This window comes from Glossina fuscipes, unplaced genomic scaffold, assembly GCF_014805625.2.
Source record: "Glossina fuscipes isolate IAEA_lab_2018 unplaced genomic scaffold, Yale_Gfus_2 28, whole genome shotgun sequence".
Taxonomy (NCBI): Eukaryota; Metazoa; Arthropoda; class Insecta; order Diptera; family Glossinidae; genus Glossina; species Glossina fuscipes.
Window position 1 is genome coordinate 1,908,379 of NW_023998423.1, and position 18,872 is coordinate 1,927,250.

Here is an 18,872-nt window from a genome sequence, read left to right on the forward strand (position 1 = left end):
ATTCTCTAAATCGGCACAATACATGCAAAACAAATGAGAACGAATATGCTTATTCTCTAAATCGGCACAATACATGCAAAACAAATGAGAACGAATATGCTTATTCTCTAAATCGGCACAATACATGCAAAACAAATGAGAACGAATATATGCTTATTCTCTAAATCGGCACAATACATGCAAAACAAATGAGAACGAATATATGCTTTATTCTCTAAATCCCAAACTTCGCAGCTACGTAGGCATTAATCTATTGTCTTAAAACTTGAAAGTAAATTTTATTAACTAATTGTTGTCGCGCTCTACAGAGAACTCAAAAGGAAAATTCGACAAAAACAAAACAGAATTCATACAGAACTTGGCTACACTTTAATAAGACGTACAAGCAAACACATGGTTTTTTGTTCATGATTTGCATGATTGCTTTTATCCGTAAAGCTATCACGTGGCATCAGTTTTACAACAGAACTCCTACGCTTCTATATGGGATTTGTACGGCGTATTCCACGTGAAATGCGGCAAACACGCAACTACGCTAATATGCGTGTTATACGCATTACAACATTTGCTAATCGTGCAACAATGTCCTCATAACACACAATCAAGCAATTAGAATGCTTTCTAGCCATTAAATTATCCAGGAGGTTAAATCCAATTCTAGCCAGAAAAGGCGCCAAACCGATTATTTTTACATCATAGACTCAAAGCGTAGAACATTTAGATTAAGTAGACGAAAGATTCCATACGTGCAGACAAATATTGGCCGTCTTGCTATTTAAGAATAATCTATCTATATAGGAACAACATCCATCCAAAGTAATTCCCAAAATCTTTTGTAGAACCTGTCCCACTTGCGGTACAAGAGCATAAGCTAAGTGTGGATGTATGCAACACGCAGAAGCATTGAAGATAGGCCAACCGTTCATTATTCGGAGCAACTCAAAGTCGCTTTCGAAATCGATATAAGGATATCTGTCTGTATATCCTTCTTATTTTCTTTTGTTGGAATTTGATATACCGACATGTTTTGTCCCAAAGACTGTGTAGGGTATTTAATTGTAGGCCGTGTCCCATTGTAGACTTTGCTTGTTTCAATATATTTCTGCTGGACTCTTTCAAATCGCACTAAACTTAAAAGGAAGGTAAATGTGTAAAGCGCAACTTACTTCTTCATCAAGAGCTGTTAACAGAATTCTTCAGTCATACAACAACAAATTATATAACAATACCTGACCAAATATTATTGATTGGCATTATTGTAGAAATTATTATATTATATATACGTATATACATTAGGCACATATTAAATTGTGTGTAAGTAAGTATGTTTACCGCAAGCCTCACTAGCTTTCCTCACATTTAACTCTTTCTGCGTAGCTGAAATTTCGATCGAAAATGCGAAGTTTCCAGAGGAAGACCAACTCTAACTTTATGTTAGAGTCCCGTTATTTTGAAACTAAAACATGAAATCTTCGAAATAATAATTTCGAGGTTAATCCTGTTTTTTTTCAGTTGCTCGATAACTTGCATCACTTAGCATATCTGCAAATTCATTTAGCTCATTTAGACACTTTTAATCAGTAGTTCCATATACAGAATAAAATTTTATATATTTATCAAAATTTGATGGCTTTTTTCTTTTATCCTCAGCATTTATCTTATTATCCTTGTTTATCTTTGTTGTTATCATTGCAGGATTATCATGTATTTTTTATGCACAATCCTTCGCCTAATAGATGTTTGGTATTCGATTTGGATACAACCCTACCATTTCCCACATATTTTCACAAATATGTAACGGAAACCTTTCGCTCAGATTTAGCACTAAGACCAGAACATCATCGGTATTTTTAAGAATTGTTTTTATTTTACATCTAATAATTTCAATTACGAGTAACTTGCTTTCAATATTAAACACTTTACAGATTCTTTAGAGTTATATCTGCTGAAACATATTTAATGGAATTCAGTTCGGATCGAAGGCATATGCGAAGACCGGATGGTAGTTGGATTAAACCGCCACCTTCCTATCCTCCTATACAATCAAATAGTAAATGTTTTAATAAACGAAAACAGATTTTTAATTTACAGGGCTTATCAAAAAAAAATAATAATAATAATTATAATTTTTATACCCATCACCGAAGCATGTGAAGGGTATACACATCTGTGAACACGTTCGCAACACCCAGTTGTAGCTCCCATCTTGATCAGCAACAAATTTGAAACCGATTTAAACGTGTCCGGCTGCCCGTCTATAGATCTGTCTTTCCGTATGTCCACCAATCAATTTCAAACTTGGCACAAAGATTGGAAATTCTTGCACGTAGCTTGGCATTGAAATTGACCCAAATCGGTCAAACGTCCCGATCATAGCACAATATAACCTAAGGCTACCCCCGTTTTCAAAAATAAAAAAAAATGTATTATAGCATTTTGCTTGTTACTTACAAACTACAATTTGAATTTATATCCCATAGATGGTCCTGCAGCGGATGTACAAAAATGGAAAAAATCGATCACTATCAATAATATAGAATATTAAAATTTCGTTGTTTTTTAAAAACTTTTGAACGTAGCCAGAAAAAAGCTTCAGAGATCATACAGAGTCTAGATATTATTGATCAGTATTATGCGGCGATGGGTATAAAAGACTCGGTTACGACAGAATATAATTTTTTGCACTTATTACTTTTCAGGCAATGTTCACAGTTTGGGTGATTTCATCTGTATGAGCCCCGGCAAAGGGCCTGGCACCGTTTATAGTTTGTCAGAATTTGTGCAAACTTTCTATAAATCGCCAAATGTGGTGGCGCAACAGAACAACAAATAATAACCATTGGCTAACAGATCTAGTTAAACCTAATTCTTAAGAAAAATCACATTTAAGTCAAACGACAAAAGAAAAGAAAACCAAGAGAGACCTAAAAAAAAAGCGAATATAATTCCGCATCCTCCTTAAGGCACACCACCACCACCACCACCACCAACTTCATTCAAAAATCCACATAGATTTTCTTTTTACAAGCTTCCTTCCCCCCCTCCCCTGCAAAAAAAAAAAAGATTATATACATATATATTTTAAAAAGTTTCTCACCTTCTCACTAAACTAAAAAAAACAAAAAAAAAGGTAATAAATAAATGAATAAACAAAACAAAAAGAAGAAAATCGAAAATAAGAAAAATTTCTGTGAGAATAATTAAAAGGCTTTATTTTTTTATCATAATAAAAAACTAAAACTGAACATAATGATTAAGTGACAAACTCTACGGTCTTTTTTTAATACAGCTATACATTGTTCCCCCTTCAAAAAAATGTGTCTATCTCCTTCCCCATTATCTTATTCGAACTTCCGTGTTTATTAATAATTAATCTTAACTCATTCCCGAGTATTTGAAATTATATGAACGTTTTTTACTATCCAAGAACTAAAAAAACCAATTTTTCTTATATTTTTAAATTACTTTTAAGAAAAAAAAAAAAAAAAAAAGGCGCATCCCGTAAGCAAATTGCCTTTCATGCGTTAAACTATAACAAAAATAATCAAAAGAACAAAAAATTCTTCTCACCATCGCTCACTCTTCAACACAGATAACGGACAGCTTGTGTTAGTAGAAAAGAGAAAGTATATGTCAAGTAACAAATCTTTCTCTCCCTTCTCCTCTTGCTCATAACTACAGCTACTACCTACAACAAACTAACAATTGTGCATAGATCTAATAATAAAAAAAAAGAAAAGAAATGAAAAAAAACAAATTTACTTTAATTAATACTTTAATTAATCATAAATAATTTGAAAGTCATAAGGAAAGAAAAACAAATAGTAAGCACTTTGATAAATTTCTTTACAAAGGAAACATTATTTTTTTGATATTAATAAATGCTTATATTGCTCCAATATTTGTTCCTCTTGGGCCAACGGTAAATCCATGTAATCTAATTCATTGTCAGTTAATCCCTCTTTGAAGCGCATAAAAGCATTTAAAGACTCGATCTCTCTAGTAGCTTTTTTCGCAACCTTTCCAGCCAAACTAATCAGACCATTAGACGTAGAGGGAATATTTTCCTCATTGGCGATTGCTGTCATCCTTTTTATAAAACTATTAATATCCTCACAATCGGTATGATATTTAATTAAAATATCAATGGCATTCTCAAGATTATTTAGTGATATTTGTAAAGCCATGCGTACGTGAGATTCGTCAAAACCTAATTGTAGCAATTGTTGCATTAATCTAGCGTCAACGGTATAATCTGAAGACGATTTACGGCGTAATTCGTCGGTATAATTCTCCAATAAATCCAAGGCTCTATTTAAATCATTTTTACTATCAAGTAAAGCTTGTATCACCAAATTGCTTGGGTAGCCCATTTCGATCAAAGTATTAACACTGGTTGGATTAACCCAATTCTCATTCTGATTTCCTAAAGATAAATCTTGATTGAGTCTACGTTTTTTTAACGAACACGAGCGCGTTGTATTCAATTTCTCATTGTGGGCGTTTATATAGGTGATCGCTTGCTCTATATCACCACCGCAAGCCCGCAAGCCTAATCGCGCCTCATAAGGTTCATAACCCATTTCTACTAAAGTTTTCATCGACTTCTCGTTCACTTTGAGGGCACGCAATTCATTCTCGGCGATTAAAAACTTTTCATAGGCCTCACTTCGTTTCTTTTGATGGAAGAGCACAACACCCTGCAACAAATGTAAACGCATAATACGGGCTTTTCCGCAAGAAGTCTCACCTTTAAGGTAATCCAAACGCTGCAAGTTTTCACCGTAATAGCGACGAAAATTTTTTTCGCAAATTTCCAAACGTCTTTGCGCATCAGGTAGTTGCGTAACATTTTGAAGGCATAAATAACACCAAACGATGTCCAAATTAAGTAATGCATAATTATCGACACACTCCAAAAATTTTGAATTACAAATGATAAATTTCTGATCAGCTTCTAATAATAGTATTAAAGCTTCATCGTATCTCTCACGTTTTATGGCCACGCGAGCCTTCTCACAAATACCCAAAGCAATTAGTATAGCTCTATTCTCGGCGGGTGGTAAAAATACAGCATTACCATCTTGATCTTCCATCTCGAATAAATGGCTATTGGAATCGACAATAGTTTCTACGTCCTCTTTAATCTTTTGTATACGAGCGTGCATAACAAATTCTTGCATCTGTTCTTCTTTACCGGCTTCGCTAATAATTAACATCAATTGCTGATTGTTTTTAATTCCTTGATCCGTTAACGATTGACATGGATCGAGAATTTTACCGGCAGAAATACATTTAATCCTATCTGGTTCATCAATATCTAAGATTTTGGCGATATTTTTCTGTAACACACTGCCCAAAGATGTTAATGGACACTTAACTTCCACAATACTTTCAGTGCCTGTTCGATTATTGACACGTCGTACATTAAAAGTGGCAACACCTGTGGTCGCAAACTCTTCTCGTGCTTTCGATTTTCTTATTGCGCCCTCTTGTAATTCTATCAGAGCTAATCTGCAGTCTGATTTGGAAATTCCCAGAATACGGCTAAATTGATCTGCCAAATTCTCAATTTCAATTTCGTCCGCCCCAATTGTCCCCTCATAATACGGTGGAAGCCACAGCTTTATACAGAGTTCATGTAAACGGGCGCGAACTTGCATAGTAATGTCATCTATTTTCGACATTTTTATTCAAAATCCTATATAGTTTCCTCTTTTAACACAATTTTTTGAACAACACGTAAGAAAAAATTGAAAAAATTCAAATAAACCGCATTCCCAGCACGGGTAAGTTGAAGAAGAGAAAAGGTGATAGCACAATTTCTTTTTAAGCAATGAAAAAATAATTCATATGTAAAAAAAATAAGGTGCTGCCAACTTTTTACTTTTTCTTTTCATGACTTGCTAAGAAGTTTGCTCTTATATGCGACAGTAGTTGTATAGTTGTAGTAGTCGCAAAACAGTAGATTACTTGATTTTTCTTAATTAGATTTCGCAATTTCGCATTTTACCCGATTAAATTACTGGAAAAGAAATTTGCGGAATTTCCGTCGGTAATATTTCTAATCTCTATTATGGAACTCAATGATTGCTTGTTTTCTTTCTTCAGGACTATCTCGATTATTTAGAAATATTTTTCTATATCAATTCTTATTTCCTAACACTGTATTGCAAGCTCAGAAATAGAACGTTAACAATAAAGGTAAGCTCAGGTTTTCGTTGAAGAATCTTAGTAGACTGTGATAATGAGCAAAAACCTTTACAGAAAATTTCCCACAAAAAAAAATATCAACGTCTCTGGAATGTCTGGAGTAAAACAAAGCTTCCAACAACATCAATACCTGCACAGGCACAACATCACGCATTTTATGGAATTGAATTTGCCCTCGAAATAGTAGCTTTCAGAATATCCTTCTTTACCAGTTGTCTACGCCCACATATATAGACTGTGAAATTTTATTTTTAATATATATTATCTTATAAATTATAAGCAAATACGGATTATTTGGTCTTGCATCAGTTGTAACTCATTACATTCAATCGAATTAAAGATCAAATATGATAGAGATATAGAAGTAGTTGTTCATTTATTTCTCTTTGATTTCTCAGGTTTTTGATTTACCTTGATAAAGATCGCAATTTACGTATTGTGATATAGTTATTTCTTGTTGCTTTAAGCTGCACTCTACTTCCGTTTTCTTTCGTAAGAAATCATAGGCTTCCTTCCATGAAGATTAGTAAATTCCTTTCATATAAATGTTAGCAAAACAATAATCAAAACATACAAATGAAAACAAAACAAAAAATCGCTAAAACAAGACTGATGCATTGAAATAATATTTGCAATTGCTTTTACATTGCTTTAACCCCTTTCGAAATAATTAGGTGCTTAGGTCCGTTTATCTGTAAATGAGAATTTCATTTCAGCTGATTTTTTTATCCATTTATTGAAAGATAACTAAGTTTTAGTCTTTTAGCTAACAAAAAGACAAACAAACAAATTATAACAGAAAACAAAAATTTATGAAAAATATAATAATAATAATAATAATAATAATAATAAACAAAAAATCAAGTTAACATTGTTTCTAGTTACAACAGCAAAAATATACGAAAAAAAAAATACTTTTATGTACTTTTTTAATAACATTAATTATAAGCATTAAAAACAGCTACAAGATATCAAATATCAACAAATCGCAGCAAAATCCGCAAATTTCATCGCTACACAGCCGTTTAATATCTCCTTCACTCTCACTCTCTCTATGTTTACATTTTTTATTCCTTAGCTAGTGGAAGAGTGCTGTTCAGCTGTTTCATATTCGCAGAAAAATAAAAAAACAAAATTGATGAGCAACTCGGTTTGATTCGAATTGTTTAAAAAGAAAATTAAAAACAATTTATGTATATCGTGTGTGTTCTAGTCCATGGGTAAATATTTACGACACAATCTATAAATATAGGATATTTCATATCATATTTTAATATAATTTAGCGTCACCCCACATGTTAAATGAATTGGCCAGTTTTTTCTGTACTTCTTTTTCCGGTGAATTCAGCTGATTTTAAACCAGGGGAGTAATCAGAATGAAAAATTTTAATGACATTAAAGCATTATGCATAAGAATTACAAAATTACAGAATGACAGGCAATTCAAGAAGACATTGTAAAAGTACATGTATGAATATGCACGTCCAACTCTTTTTTACACGGTAAGTAAATTCGTATGTGAAAAATCCTCTAATAAAATACATGCGAAGAAACGAAAAAACAATCAAATCCATATTACATATGTATATAACAAAAAGGACTAAAAACTTAGGCGAAAAAAAACAATTTCGCAACTATCATTGTTAGTTGATAACAAACGGGCCCGTTTATTACAGACACAACTAAAAATACTGTCGTCAATAGATATATCTGATACGTCTAGCACAACTATCGGATTTGATTCAAAGGGAGAATTTCGTTCATTATTGACAGCCTCTGTTGTTGTTTTTTTATTGTTATAAAATCTGTTATCATGCATTAGCTGTTTTTTGGGTTTCGCAAGTTGTCACAGTTGTATTGAAATTTTAGTAGATGCTCCATGCCAAATTCGGATATTCCCCTTAGTAGACCAAGCTACCAAGAAAATCGAAATTAAAATTAAAAAAAGCATTTTTTTTTTTTGCAATTCGTGCAAGAACAAAAAATTCTTTTAAAAATGTGATTTGCTTTTATTGCTGTAGTGCTATTTTAAAATCGGGTAAAAATACCATGTAAAGAAAGAGTTGGATGTACATTAGAAGTGCATGTTTTCAATAAATATCCCTTTCATTTTCGTTTTCAATTGTTTGGTAAACGAAAGCGTGAACTAACTTTTAACTATGTAATAACCTGCCCGGGAAAAAAATACAAAATTAAATTTCAAGATAAAAACAATGTTTTCAAATCTTAAATATAATGGCAAGAGAGGAAAAGTTATCAGTTGTTGCTAATTTGAATAAGACAAATGATCCCCCAAAAGTAGTTTTTGCGTAAATTTTTATTATAACATTTCTTTACATTTGTATAAAAATCTTGGATCGATTTAGTTGATTTTCAAAATTATTGTTAATAAGAGGACACTTGAAAGGAAAAATTTGGCATTGTTGATTTTTGCTTATTAAAACCGCGTTTTCGGTGATTTTATAACAATTTGATTTTAATTTCAATCGTGTATTTTAAAAACCGACGGATATCAATAAATTAAGATTAAGCAAAAATATATATACTTTAGGAAATATTGGAATACTTTCCCTTCCCAACTGAAATAATAAATATCAGGAGGGTAATCACGTGTGAAAAACTTATCTCTCGCTTTCATTTTCAGTTGTTTTTGCTGAAGCGCTCAATGCGAAAGTGATAGCTAACTTGCATTTCATATGAAATCCCTCCCAGCATCTGATGACTTTTCTAAAACTCGGGAAGGAACAACTTCGAACTACTGCATACGAGAAGCTGAACTCTGGCTCCCGAAAAGTTAAAACAGGAATGTTAAATCTTGCAAAACAGTCGAGCAAAACGAACGTTCATTCCACAATTATGTTTGTAGCAAACTAATACCTTCTAAAAAACGAGTAAAAACATTATAGTTGAGAGGCGTGACCTAGGTCGATCAAAGCTGTAGAATAGCTTCGTTGACTATTCTGGATGTCTTTATTGTCTTATAAAGCATAATAATATTGTAAAGGAAAAATTGATTACAATGAAACAATAATAATTTTTTTAAATATTGTAGGCGTGACCGTGCTTGCAAAACGTCAAATGTTTTTAAAAGCAAAAAAATAGTATTTTTTTTATATGATAAAAATATTTGAAATATTTATTGCAGTTGTCAAAACTTTAAATATTTTTGTTCCTTTTTTTCTTTTCGATATTAAAATATTCTGTTTAAAAACTGAAGGTTAAAGAAAGTGATAATTGAAAAATCTAAATACTAATGTAAAATTAAATATATTTTTAAAATATGAAATAACTTATACATGTATATATATATACATATATATATATATAACCCAAAAACAAAGCAAAACTATTTCTTAATAATGAGAAAGGATGAATTATACCTTTTGTTTCTATTATAATAATGGAGAAAAAAATATATGAAAGCGATTTTTTAATTGAAAATTTATGAAATAAAATATTTTGCTCTAAATGTCTTTCTAATATCCACAATTTTTCTCTCTTATTATCACCCTCTCTCTTTTCCTCACTTCCATTTTTCTGTCTTATTGTGAATATATACATATTCATAAATGCATACATATATATATATAATTAATTAATAAATTATATATACAAAATAATTTGATAACTTTTGTATTAAAAAAAAGAAAATATAAAAAATACTAAAAATTAATATAAATTATAAATAAAAAATAAAAATATAGAGAACAAAAGCAACGGTGTATAGACTTTTGAAAGCCTAATGGAAGAATGCTTATTAAATAAAAATAATAAAAAAAACGTAACTATAGCAGAAATGCTTAGAAAATACGAAATTTTATTAAAAAGTAATTAATTATCAAAAAATTGATTTAAAGTTTCTTTTAAAAAGAAGAGGCTTGATTTACGATATAGCTTCTTTCAAAATTTACATACTACACAAAGCATTAGCAAATAAAAAAAGAAAAAAAGAAGATATAAGAAAAGAAACTAAAAATGAGAAAATAACAATACTACAGCAACAAAAACAAGAATACAACAAATACCGAATAATTTTATTAAATTTAAACGAATAATAATTAACAGCTATTTACACTTGATATAGTGAAACACACATACACATACACGATAAAAGCATTAACGATAACGCTTAACAAAATTACAAGAAATGATTGAAAATAAAACTAAAAAAAAGAAAAAAACAAATTTTAATTCACATTTTTAAAGAAAAACTCACTAAACATCTGTTCATCAGATATTTAAAAAAAAGGTAAAGAAAAAAAAAATATATATATATATAAAAATCTTTCTCCTCCCTTCCTTCCAATTTATATACATACATAAGTAAATATTATTAAAACTATTTGCATAAAACTAAATTATTTTAAGCCAAATAAGATTTTGTCTTGATTTAGAAGCATTTAAATGAGTATAAATAAAAAAAATTTGCAATTTTCAAAATTATGCCATAACAACCCATGGGTTATACATCGAATTCTCCACTGGTTAATAGGACAATTTTCTTATTTTGTTATTATGCATTCAAAGTAATTTTTGTTTAACTCTACGTATCCACCCTGGTTTTCTGTGAAGTAATTTTCGACAGCGATCTGGGGTATGTGATAGACGATATTTGACGAGAACACACCATGAAGGTGGCATGCAGTCAACACCAAAGAATATGAAGGTTTAAAGGGCTGCACACAAGAATGCAGTTGGAACTCAGTTGCATCGCACACCAATTCTCACGTGCAGAAATGCATATGTAAAGGCACATGTTTATAAACAGTAAAGATATCTGCTCTCGACTCATGTAAAAATATGTTATGCATGATGCGCGATTCAAATACCTTCACTGCTTTTAGCAGGTAAACTTACCGCTACCCTATCAGATTATGGATTTTCATTTCAAGGTTTATTTCTGATCGGCTTTCAAATGTGAAATATTGAGAATTAGACCTTCTTACCATATAAATATTCAGTTTTCGCAGGAGCGTAGGAGTTGCATGAGAGGAAGTCAGGAAATTGCCCCAGCAGATCCGCTCATTTCACACCAATTTAAAATGCTGAAATATAATTAGTCAGCGACTTTGTCGAGAAATTTTCAAATTTTCAAATTTTTTACAATATTTTTTTAATTAGGCCTTCTATTGGAAGTGATCAAAAAAGTCCTCCGGTCCGAATCATTTTCAAATTCCGACCTGTATTGATATATATATTACTATAAAAAAGCTGGTCAATATCAAGTCCTTCGGAGTGTTGCAGACCTCACCACAAGCTTAATATAGTCTTATACAATAAGTGGTGTAGGGTATGAACATATGGGCTTTTTTGTATATATTTCTGGATACAACATACAAAACAACAAACCACCTGAGTGGCTTCGACAAATTTCAAAGTTTTCCTGTTGCCGGTGGATAAGAAAGAAATTTTTTTCAGAGACTTTTCGACTCGCTTTACGCTTAGGTTTTCTTTGATTAAATCTTTTTAAATTATTTTTCCGTAGTTAGGAAAACATATTTAAAAAAAATATATATAAAATTTAATTTTTAAAATTATATATACAATAAGAATATTTAAAGCTAAAGCATGGCGCAAAATAAACAAACACACATAGAAACACAAACACATACAGAGACACACATACACTTGCATATATAATAGTCCAAATAACTAAAAAAAAAAAAAGAAAGAAACTTGTTTTAAAAAATGTTTTCTCCAAAATGAATAAAAAGTATTCCTTTTTAAAATGGTTTCAAAAATCAGTCATTTATATGCGTGTGTGTAAAAGCTAAATTAAATGCTTGTTTTTAATTAAAATTTAAAGAAAAACTTTTAAAATTTTATTTTTTTCTTGTATATATTTTTTATAATTTTTTTTAATTCATTTTTTTATCTCTCTTTTTACCAAAAATATATCGTAATTTCTTTACAATTTATAAAAAAAAAAAAAAAGAAACTTTTTATGATATAAAAAAGCATCTACACCAATAATATTGACATACTATGATATAAAGTACAGCAACAGCAACCAACAAGAACAACAAGAACAAGAAATTAATATTAAAAAAAAAAATTGCTATTTCAATAATTATTAATAATAAAAAGAAGAAGAAAACTTTATGAAAATTGTAAATGAGATAAAATCAAATAAAGAAACTTCGCCTTAGGGCGAATTTTGGAATCTTAGATACCCATCACAACCCCAAAGCACGTTCGGATTAATCCGCTGATGAGTGCTTCCTTAACCCTTAACTGCATAGTAAAGCCACGCTTGCTTACTCGTAGATTTTTAAAAATTGAAAGAAAATACAAAAGAAATGTCTACAGAAAATGAAGAAAAATAAATTTTATATTTCTCTGCAAGTTTGTAGAAAATAGCAAATAGTGAAGTAGCCCTGTGAAAAAATTTTTTATATAATGTCTCTATACAGCACCGCTTGCATAACTTGCTGTTAAGTTTAATTTTATCAAACCCGTTCTACAGTTTCCGAACACAACTGCAATCTTTGACTGCTTATTTCTTCACCCATGAAAATTTTCATTGCAGGCGATGAGCCAGATTTGGGAGTCACCAATAATGTTGTCTTACGATTAGTCAAGGTTTTACTAAGAATGAGGAATTATGCAATGCTTTGCAATAATTTTTACACATCTTTGGCGTACTATTTATCGAAACAAGGGATCGCTTGTGTCGCGAGTGTACAACAGAATAGATTGTCTAATTGTAGACTTGCGGTGGTTTTTCGCTTAAGATGATTGTAAGGCGGAAATCTTCTAACATTGCTCGCTCTCTATTCAAAAAATTCGTTCTGAGTGTCGGTTCAAGTAAATGTCTATTGGGAAATTATAGTGCAATGTCTTACTTGTTGATTGTTATTTCGTGTCATGCAGTAATAGGCGTGTTCGGAAATTGTTTATTTTGATTTAAGAGCCATTCCGAACAAGAATACATCTAACTCTCTTTTTACACGAATTTTTTTACAAGAAATTAATTAAAAAGAAAAAAGAAGGTTCTCTTTTTACATGAATTGTTTTGTTTTAACACGACGAAGTTTTTTTACGATTTTGGTTAATGAATTTTTCTGAGGATTTGTTTTTGTGTTTGTTTCTTAACTGAATTTTTTTATTCTCACTCCTCACGAATACCACGTTATATTTTTTACAAGTCATAGAGTGAAGACGTAATGTATTTTTTAATTAACTTAGTTTGATTTCTCAAGGTATAATTTATTTTTTATAATATATTTAATGAATTAAAATGTGCAAGCAATAAATAAATAAATTCTTAAGGGAAGTTTAGCAAGCATTTTTTAATATTATTTATCGCACATTTCAGTTGCATTTTTAGGTCTGCAATCTATCTACTATTTTTCCATTTAGCCAATATCTTTTTTACCCGAGTTTTATGGCAACGCGTCTATCGCGCTGATGTACGTCAACCGAAGTTCAGTATTTTTATGAAAAGAATATAGTTTTTAACTATAGCGACTAGCATTGCTGTGTGAAATGTAACTGCCAGTATGACTAGGATTCTAAAATACATTAAACTTTTGGGGATGCAAATTGATACCCCCTCATACAATTTTTACCTGGATCCTAGGCTAACCATGTCAAGAAAGCTGAGCGAGCAGATGCTCAGATAGTTACATAAGATCTTCAAAACAAAAGAAAGAGGAGGAATATTTAACCTTGGAAGATTAATTTTGTAATCCTAAAATCGTGGATTAATAGAAACAATACACAAAAACTTTATTATGATGAAAACCATGTGTATAGTACGTCAAAATTTCTCGAAATACTTTATTTCATTCGGCAAGGAACATAATACAAACGATTTTCATTTTTGTGTTCGAATTTTTTACTACGTCCTCAAAGCAGCATTCTCTAGTAATAAGAGGGGATAATTTAAACATCAACAGTATTAATAGTATTGCGTTCCAAAGGGCAAATCAGTTTTGCCCATAATGATACCGTTTTCTTGATACGCCACAGAAAGGAGAAGGAACGTTTAGTTTCTCAAACAAAATTGATTTTTCGCTTATGAGCTAACTTTTTGCGGTTGCACGGTTTTCCACACCAGCTTTGAGGTACCATGATAGACGCCTACTACGTGGAAGGTATTTTTACCAGCTACCTATGCTAGCGAGTTGTGTTTTCTTATTTGAAGTTTTCGGAGAATCTATGGAATTCTTTGGCTACAGTATCACTGGCTGCAATTATAGAATTTTGTTTGAGTCTAGAGGGGGACCTTTTGAATAGCGCCGATGTATCAAATCGACTTTTCTGAACTGACAAATTTTCAATCTCGGAAGTTCTCGCCAAATCAGAGACAAATCTGGAAAACTGTATATTTTTAAATGCAAAATTTATAAACAAAGCGAATATGAAATATGTTTATGGAAATGCTGTTTTTAAAGGATTGCTAAATCTGGCAACATTAATATTTGGAAAATACTGAAGTCACTAGTTAACTTCCCTGGTTTTCATTAGCAAAATAAAAATAAAAAATTTTGTAACTCTTTGAGAAAGTCTTTGTTATTAATTTGTAAAAGAATAAATTTGGGTTTAGTGCAATAAAAGGACTAATTTTTACTTAGCAAAAATTAATTTCTTTATATACTCTAAACAATCCCGTCTTTTTTTTTTGTTGAAAATAATCTGCAAAATATTTAGCCTGAATTCTTGAGCTACGTTCCAATAAATCCATAGAAATGCATTTGAGTGCAGACATCTCAAGTGCTTTGCAACAAATCGAGGCTGTTAAACGGGGTGTTAATGAAAGCGACGATGCAAAATTGCAAGCTTTAACAGATGAGAGTATTAAGACAATCGTAGATATACTCCGAGACCCCGTATTTCGGACTATTGTCCACGTTCAGGATTCGTTGTCTGAACTGAATGCTCAGCTAACACAGCATCCTTCAATGTTACCTAATGACTTCGACATCGATATGGCTGGAAATCTAGTGCTTAGTGTAAATGGTGGCGACGTTATGTATGATTTTGACGAACGTTTGTCTTCACCATTAAATAGTACTAGCCCCGTAGCAAGTGGTAAAATCGGTACCGAATTAGCAGAAGCTCAACACACGAAGATACCTTCACTGTCTGGGGTAGAACTTTTCCCTACTGATTACGTTCAAGTTCAGGCTATAGAATTGGTCAATGACGGCACAGGTTTAGGTTTTGGTATAATCGGTGCTCGAACGGGTTTGTTGTCCAATTGAATTTTTTGTTTGCATAGTTTTGTCATTTTAACAGAGTTTTTGTTTGGTTTGTCATTTAACAGATCTCTTGACGAATGTATTGCCACTAAATTCGGGTGTTATTGTGAAAACTATTTTGCCAGGAGGTGTAGCTGATAGAGATGGCCGCCTTCGCTCGGGCGATCATATTCTTCAAATAGGTGACGTAAACTTACAAGAAATGGTTTCAGAACAAGTCGCTGCCGTTTTACGACAGTCTGGTACACATGTTCGTCTAGTAGTGGGGAGAGCTATAGAAAATCCTTTGCCAACTGGTCTTAATTTAGAGCCTGGCAGTGCAATTGTGCCTGCACGTGTTTTAGTTGATCGTGCCGAATTAGAGCGCTATCTAATATCTACAGGATTTCCTGAGATATTCGGAGAAAGCTCAAATGCTTCTACACCTCAAACGACGGCAACCGAAGATGAACGTTTTATATATCGTGGAGCTGCAGGACAATCACCAATGATTGATTTACTGGAGCTACCAGAAACTGAAACGTTGCAAGTGGAACTTACCAAAGATGCCAACGGTTTGGGTATAACAATAGCTGGTTACGTATGTGAGAAGGAGGAGCTTTCGGGTATCTTTGTTAAAAGTGTTTCTCCTGGTTCTGCGGCCGATCTCAACGGACGCATACATGTTAATGATCGCATAATTGAAGTGGATGGACAATCTTTGCAAGGTTTTTCTAATCATCAGGCGGTAGAACTTTTAAAAAAATCGGGTCAGGTTGTAAATTTACGTTTAGAACGTTATCTACGTGGACCGAAATATGAACAACTACAACAAGCCATAGCGGCTAACGATAAAATAACCATTAGCGCAACGTCTACACCGTCACGTAATTCCGCACAGCATTGTTCTACAGCGGGAACATCGCTTTTAATGACAAGCAGTTCCGAAATGTCTGCTTATTTTCCGGGCTTGGATGTGAGCAGTTTTCTGACGGAGTCTGACTCATTCATGCAGCCGACGATTGCGAAGCCAGCTGAAACGTCAACTGCTTCCACTAGTGCGAGCGGTTTCGGCATCGATAATATTAGTGAAGAGCTTCCCAAGTTATCTCCGGAACGTGCTCCAGAGTGCGAACAAGAGGTAAGAATAAGACGCAGTCTTCTTTGTTATTCTTTAAAAAAACATTGTTTCCTTAGACACATGCTAAAAACAATATACTCTTGGCGCGACATAAATATTATACCGAACCGGAATTAACTCCTGAAGTAGAACAGGAAATTATAAGAAAGTGGAAAAATACCGTTGGTTCCGATGTCGACATTATCGTAGCGCAGATAAAAAAATTTCCAATCGGTGGACTGGGAATCTCACTGGAAGGCACTGTTGATGTAGAGGGTGGCCGAGAGGTCCGGCCACATCATTATATACGCTCCATTTTAGCCGATGGACCAGTAGGTGTGAATGGCAAACTGCGCGCTGGTGACGAGTTACTGGAGGTTAATGGAGAGCGTTTGTTTGGCATGAACCACCTTGAAGTGGTAGCAATTTTGAAAGAATTGCCTCAAGATGTGCGTATGGTGTGTGGACGTGGTAGAACCGAATTGCTACCTTTTTCGGATGATACGTTACGCAAGTTAGGTAATAATTTCGACAACCTAATACCGTCTTCTGATCGTTTAGTTAAAGCAAAATCAGATGGAAATTTGGCAACTTCATCGCCAACAAACGAAGATTCCTTTAAACTGAAGTCACGTTCTCTAGAACCGCTAACTGGTCTAGCGATGTGGTCTTCGGAGCCGCAAATAATCGAATTAATAAAAGGCGATCGCGGCTTGGGTTTTTCGATATTGGATTATCAAGATCCTATGGATTCTAATGATTGCTTAATTGTCATACGCTCTTTGGTACCAGGTGGTGTCGCGCAATTGGATGGACGTTTAATACCAGGAGATCGTTTGCTATTCGTAAATAATATTAATTTAGAAAATGCTACTTTAGATCAAGCTGTGCAAGCTTTGAAAGGAGCGCCGAAGGGTTCCGTACGTATTGGTGTAGCCAAACCCTTGCCTATGACGGATACTTCGCTTAAAGCAAATGGTAACAATAGCGGAAACGCTTTGTCATCTGAAGGTGATAGTGCTGGCAATTCATCAAACACCCGGAGCCTTCCTGCCACCGGTAGTACGATGGAAAGCACCGAATCTGAATTCGTAACCAACTGGCATAATTAAATGTTAACTACCATAGAGAAAAATTAAAACATTCCCTTAACACTTTTACGATTTATATTTTACATAAATTATATTATTACATGTACTTAATAATAAAATTACCATCAAAACATTTCAATTAAGTCACCCTATTTAACCGCCTTTCCAATTTCTGATGTGTTCTGCGCGAGAGTACGCGGTACCGGGCATATGACAGCACATAGCTGAACAAGCCCATCGTAAAACACCATACCTCAAATTTGACAAATTTTCTTTGATCTACGAGAGCCACACGATCACAACTCTTTGTCACCGTTTCGCCGCTCTTACAACGCAACACTTCCTTGTAATTAGTGTGTATGCAAACGCCTAAACTCCGGCTAACTAAATCGAAATCTGTGCACGGATGACATTCCTGTATAACGGTATATTCTTCTCGCATCCAGCAGGTGGAATTGTTTTCGATTATAAATTGTTGCGTTTTGTTTTGACGCACCGAAGTTGTCAAACGCGACTCCAATATTAATACGACCAGTGTTATTGAAACTAAAAGACCTAAACCCAAAAACATATGTTTCTTTTGGCAAACTTCCAGCATATTTGCACAAATTAGCAAACGAAAGATTTACCGAAACTTTTTTTTGTATATAAAAAGGAAATGGATACAATGGTAACACAATTAAACATGTCATAAAATGCCTGAGCGAACATATGATTTTGCAGAGTCGTATGAAAAGAGCTTAGCAATTTTTTATTTTCCTCATCTGCGAACAAAATTAATACAATTATGAGATTAAAAAATTCAACGGTAAATTTACGAAAATGTTATTTAGAATAGCATTTTAAAAACAAGCAATTATTTTAACAACCTGGGCCCTCTACTCCGTTAATTTATGGATATCGTCTTTTACTTTTAAAAGAATTTGGGATAATCTAATTAGAGTTTTAAGAATATCTTTCATTAAATGTTTCTTAGGTCAGGCGAAATTTTAACTCATCGCATTTGTTAAGAGAGAAGTTTTTTATAAGTGGATAACATCATATAACACAATAAAGCCAAGAAATATAATTTAAATCTGTAATATAAGCGTTCTTATTAATTGAAATTAGAAATTCAAAAAAAGCATTTAAAAGAATTCTCTTGCTTGTCTTCGAATATTAAAGGCATTAAGAGAATTAATTCCGTATAGCATATAATTTACAATTTTTATGCAATGGATGTCGACTTTAAGATTTTGTAAGCCCAGTCCGGTAAATTCTTAT

At 32.6% G+C, this 18,872-nt stretch overlaps 4 protein-coding genes across 4 annotated transcripts in view; 2 read left to right on the plus strand and 2 right to left on the minus strand.

The window, feature by feature from the left end:
- Positions 1–3,020, plus strand: part of LOC119636475 (protein N-terminal glutamine amidohydrolase) — a 27,855-nt gene extending 24,835 nt beyond the window's left edge. Inside the window, exons 3-5 of the mRNA XM_038031829.1 lie at positions 1,696–1,844; positions 1,926–2,050; positions 2,700–3,020. Coding sequence (XP_037887757.1) covers positions 1,696–1,844; positions 1,926–2,050; positions 2,700–2,833 — 408 coding nt within the window. The 3' untranslated portion in view covers positions 2,834–3,020. The remainder of the gene's footprint in view (positions 1–1,695; positions 1,845–1,925; positions 2,051–2,699) is intronic.
- Positions 3,021–3,808: 788 nt separating this feature from the next.
- On the minus strand, positions 3,809–8,526 carry LOC119636575 (NEDD8 ultimate buster 1-like). Its single transcript, XM_038031981.1, has one exon. The coding sequence runs from the start codon at positions 5,685–5,687 to the stop codon at positions 3,861–3,863; it is 1,827 nt and encodes a 608-aa protein (XP_037887909.1). The 5' UTR covers positions 5,688–8,526; the 3' UTR covers positions 3,809–3,860.
- Positions 8,527–14,584: 6,058 nt separating this feature from the next.
- LOC119636622 (patj homolog) lies at positions 14,585–17,717 on the plus strand. Its single transcript, XM_038032101.1, has 3 exons — positions 14,585–15,405; positions 15,485–16,539; positions 16,596–17,717. Exons 1-3 carry the CDS (start codon positions 14,907–14,909, stop codon positions 17,628–17,630), a joined length of 2,589 nt encoding a protein of 862 aa, XP_037888029.1. The 5' UTR covers positions 14,585–14,906; the 3' UTR covers positions 17,631–17,717.
- On the minus strand, positions 17,680–18,289 carry LOC119636623 (protein JTB). The gene has a single exon (XM_038032103.1). It carries the CDS (start codon positions 18,205–18,207, stop codon positions 17,749–17,751), a length of 459 nt encoding a protein of 152 aa, XP_037888031.1. The 5' UTR covers positions 18,208–18,289; the 3' UTR covers positions 17,680–17,748.
- Positions 18,290–18,872: the final 583 nt, after the last annotated feature.

What these genes read in the sequence shown, in the direction of transcription:
- LOC119636622 (XM_038032101.1), top strand. Translation starts at nt 14,907, where the DNA reads ATGCATTTGAGTGCAGACATCTCAAGTGCTTTGCAACAAATCGAGGCT. An exon ending in TATAATCGGTGCTCGAACGG is followed by an intron (nt 15,406 to 15,484) that starts GTTTGTTGTCCA and finishes GTCATTTAACAG; the next exon opens with ATCTCTTGACGAATGTATTG. An exon ending in CTCCAGAGTGCGAACAAGAG is followed by an intron (nt 16,540 to 16,595) that starts GTAAGAATAAGA and finishes TTGTTTCCTTAG; the next exon opens with ACACATGCTAAAAACAATAT.
- LOC119636623 (XM_038032103.1), bottom strand. Translation starts at nt 18,207, where the DNA reads ATGCTGGAAGTTTGCCAAAAGAAACATATGTTTTTGGGTTTAGGTCTT.
- LOC119636575 (XM_038031981.1), bottom strand. Translation starts at nt 5,687, where the DNA reads ATGTCGAAAATAGATGACATTACTATGCAAGTTCGCGCCCGTTTACAT.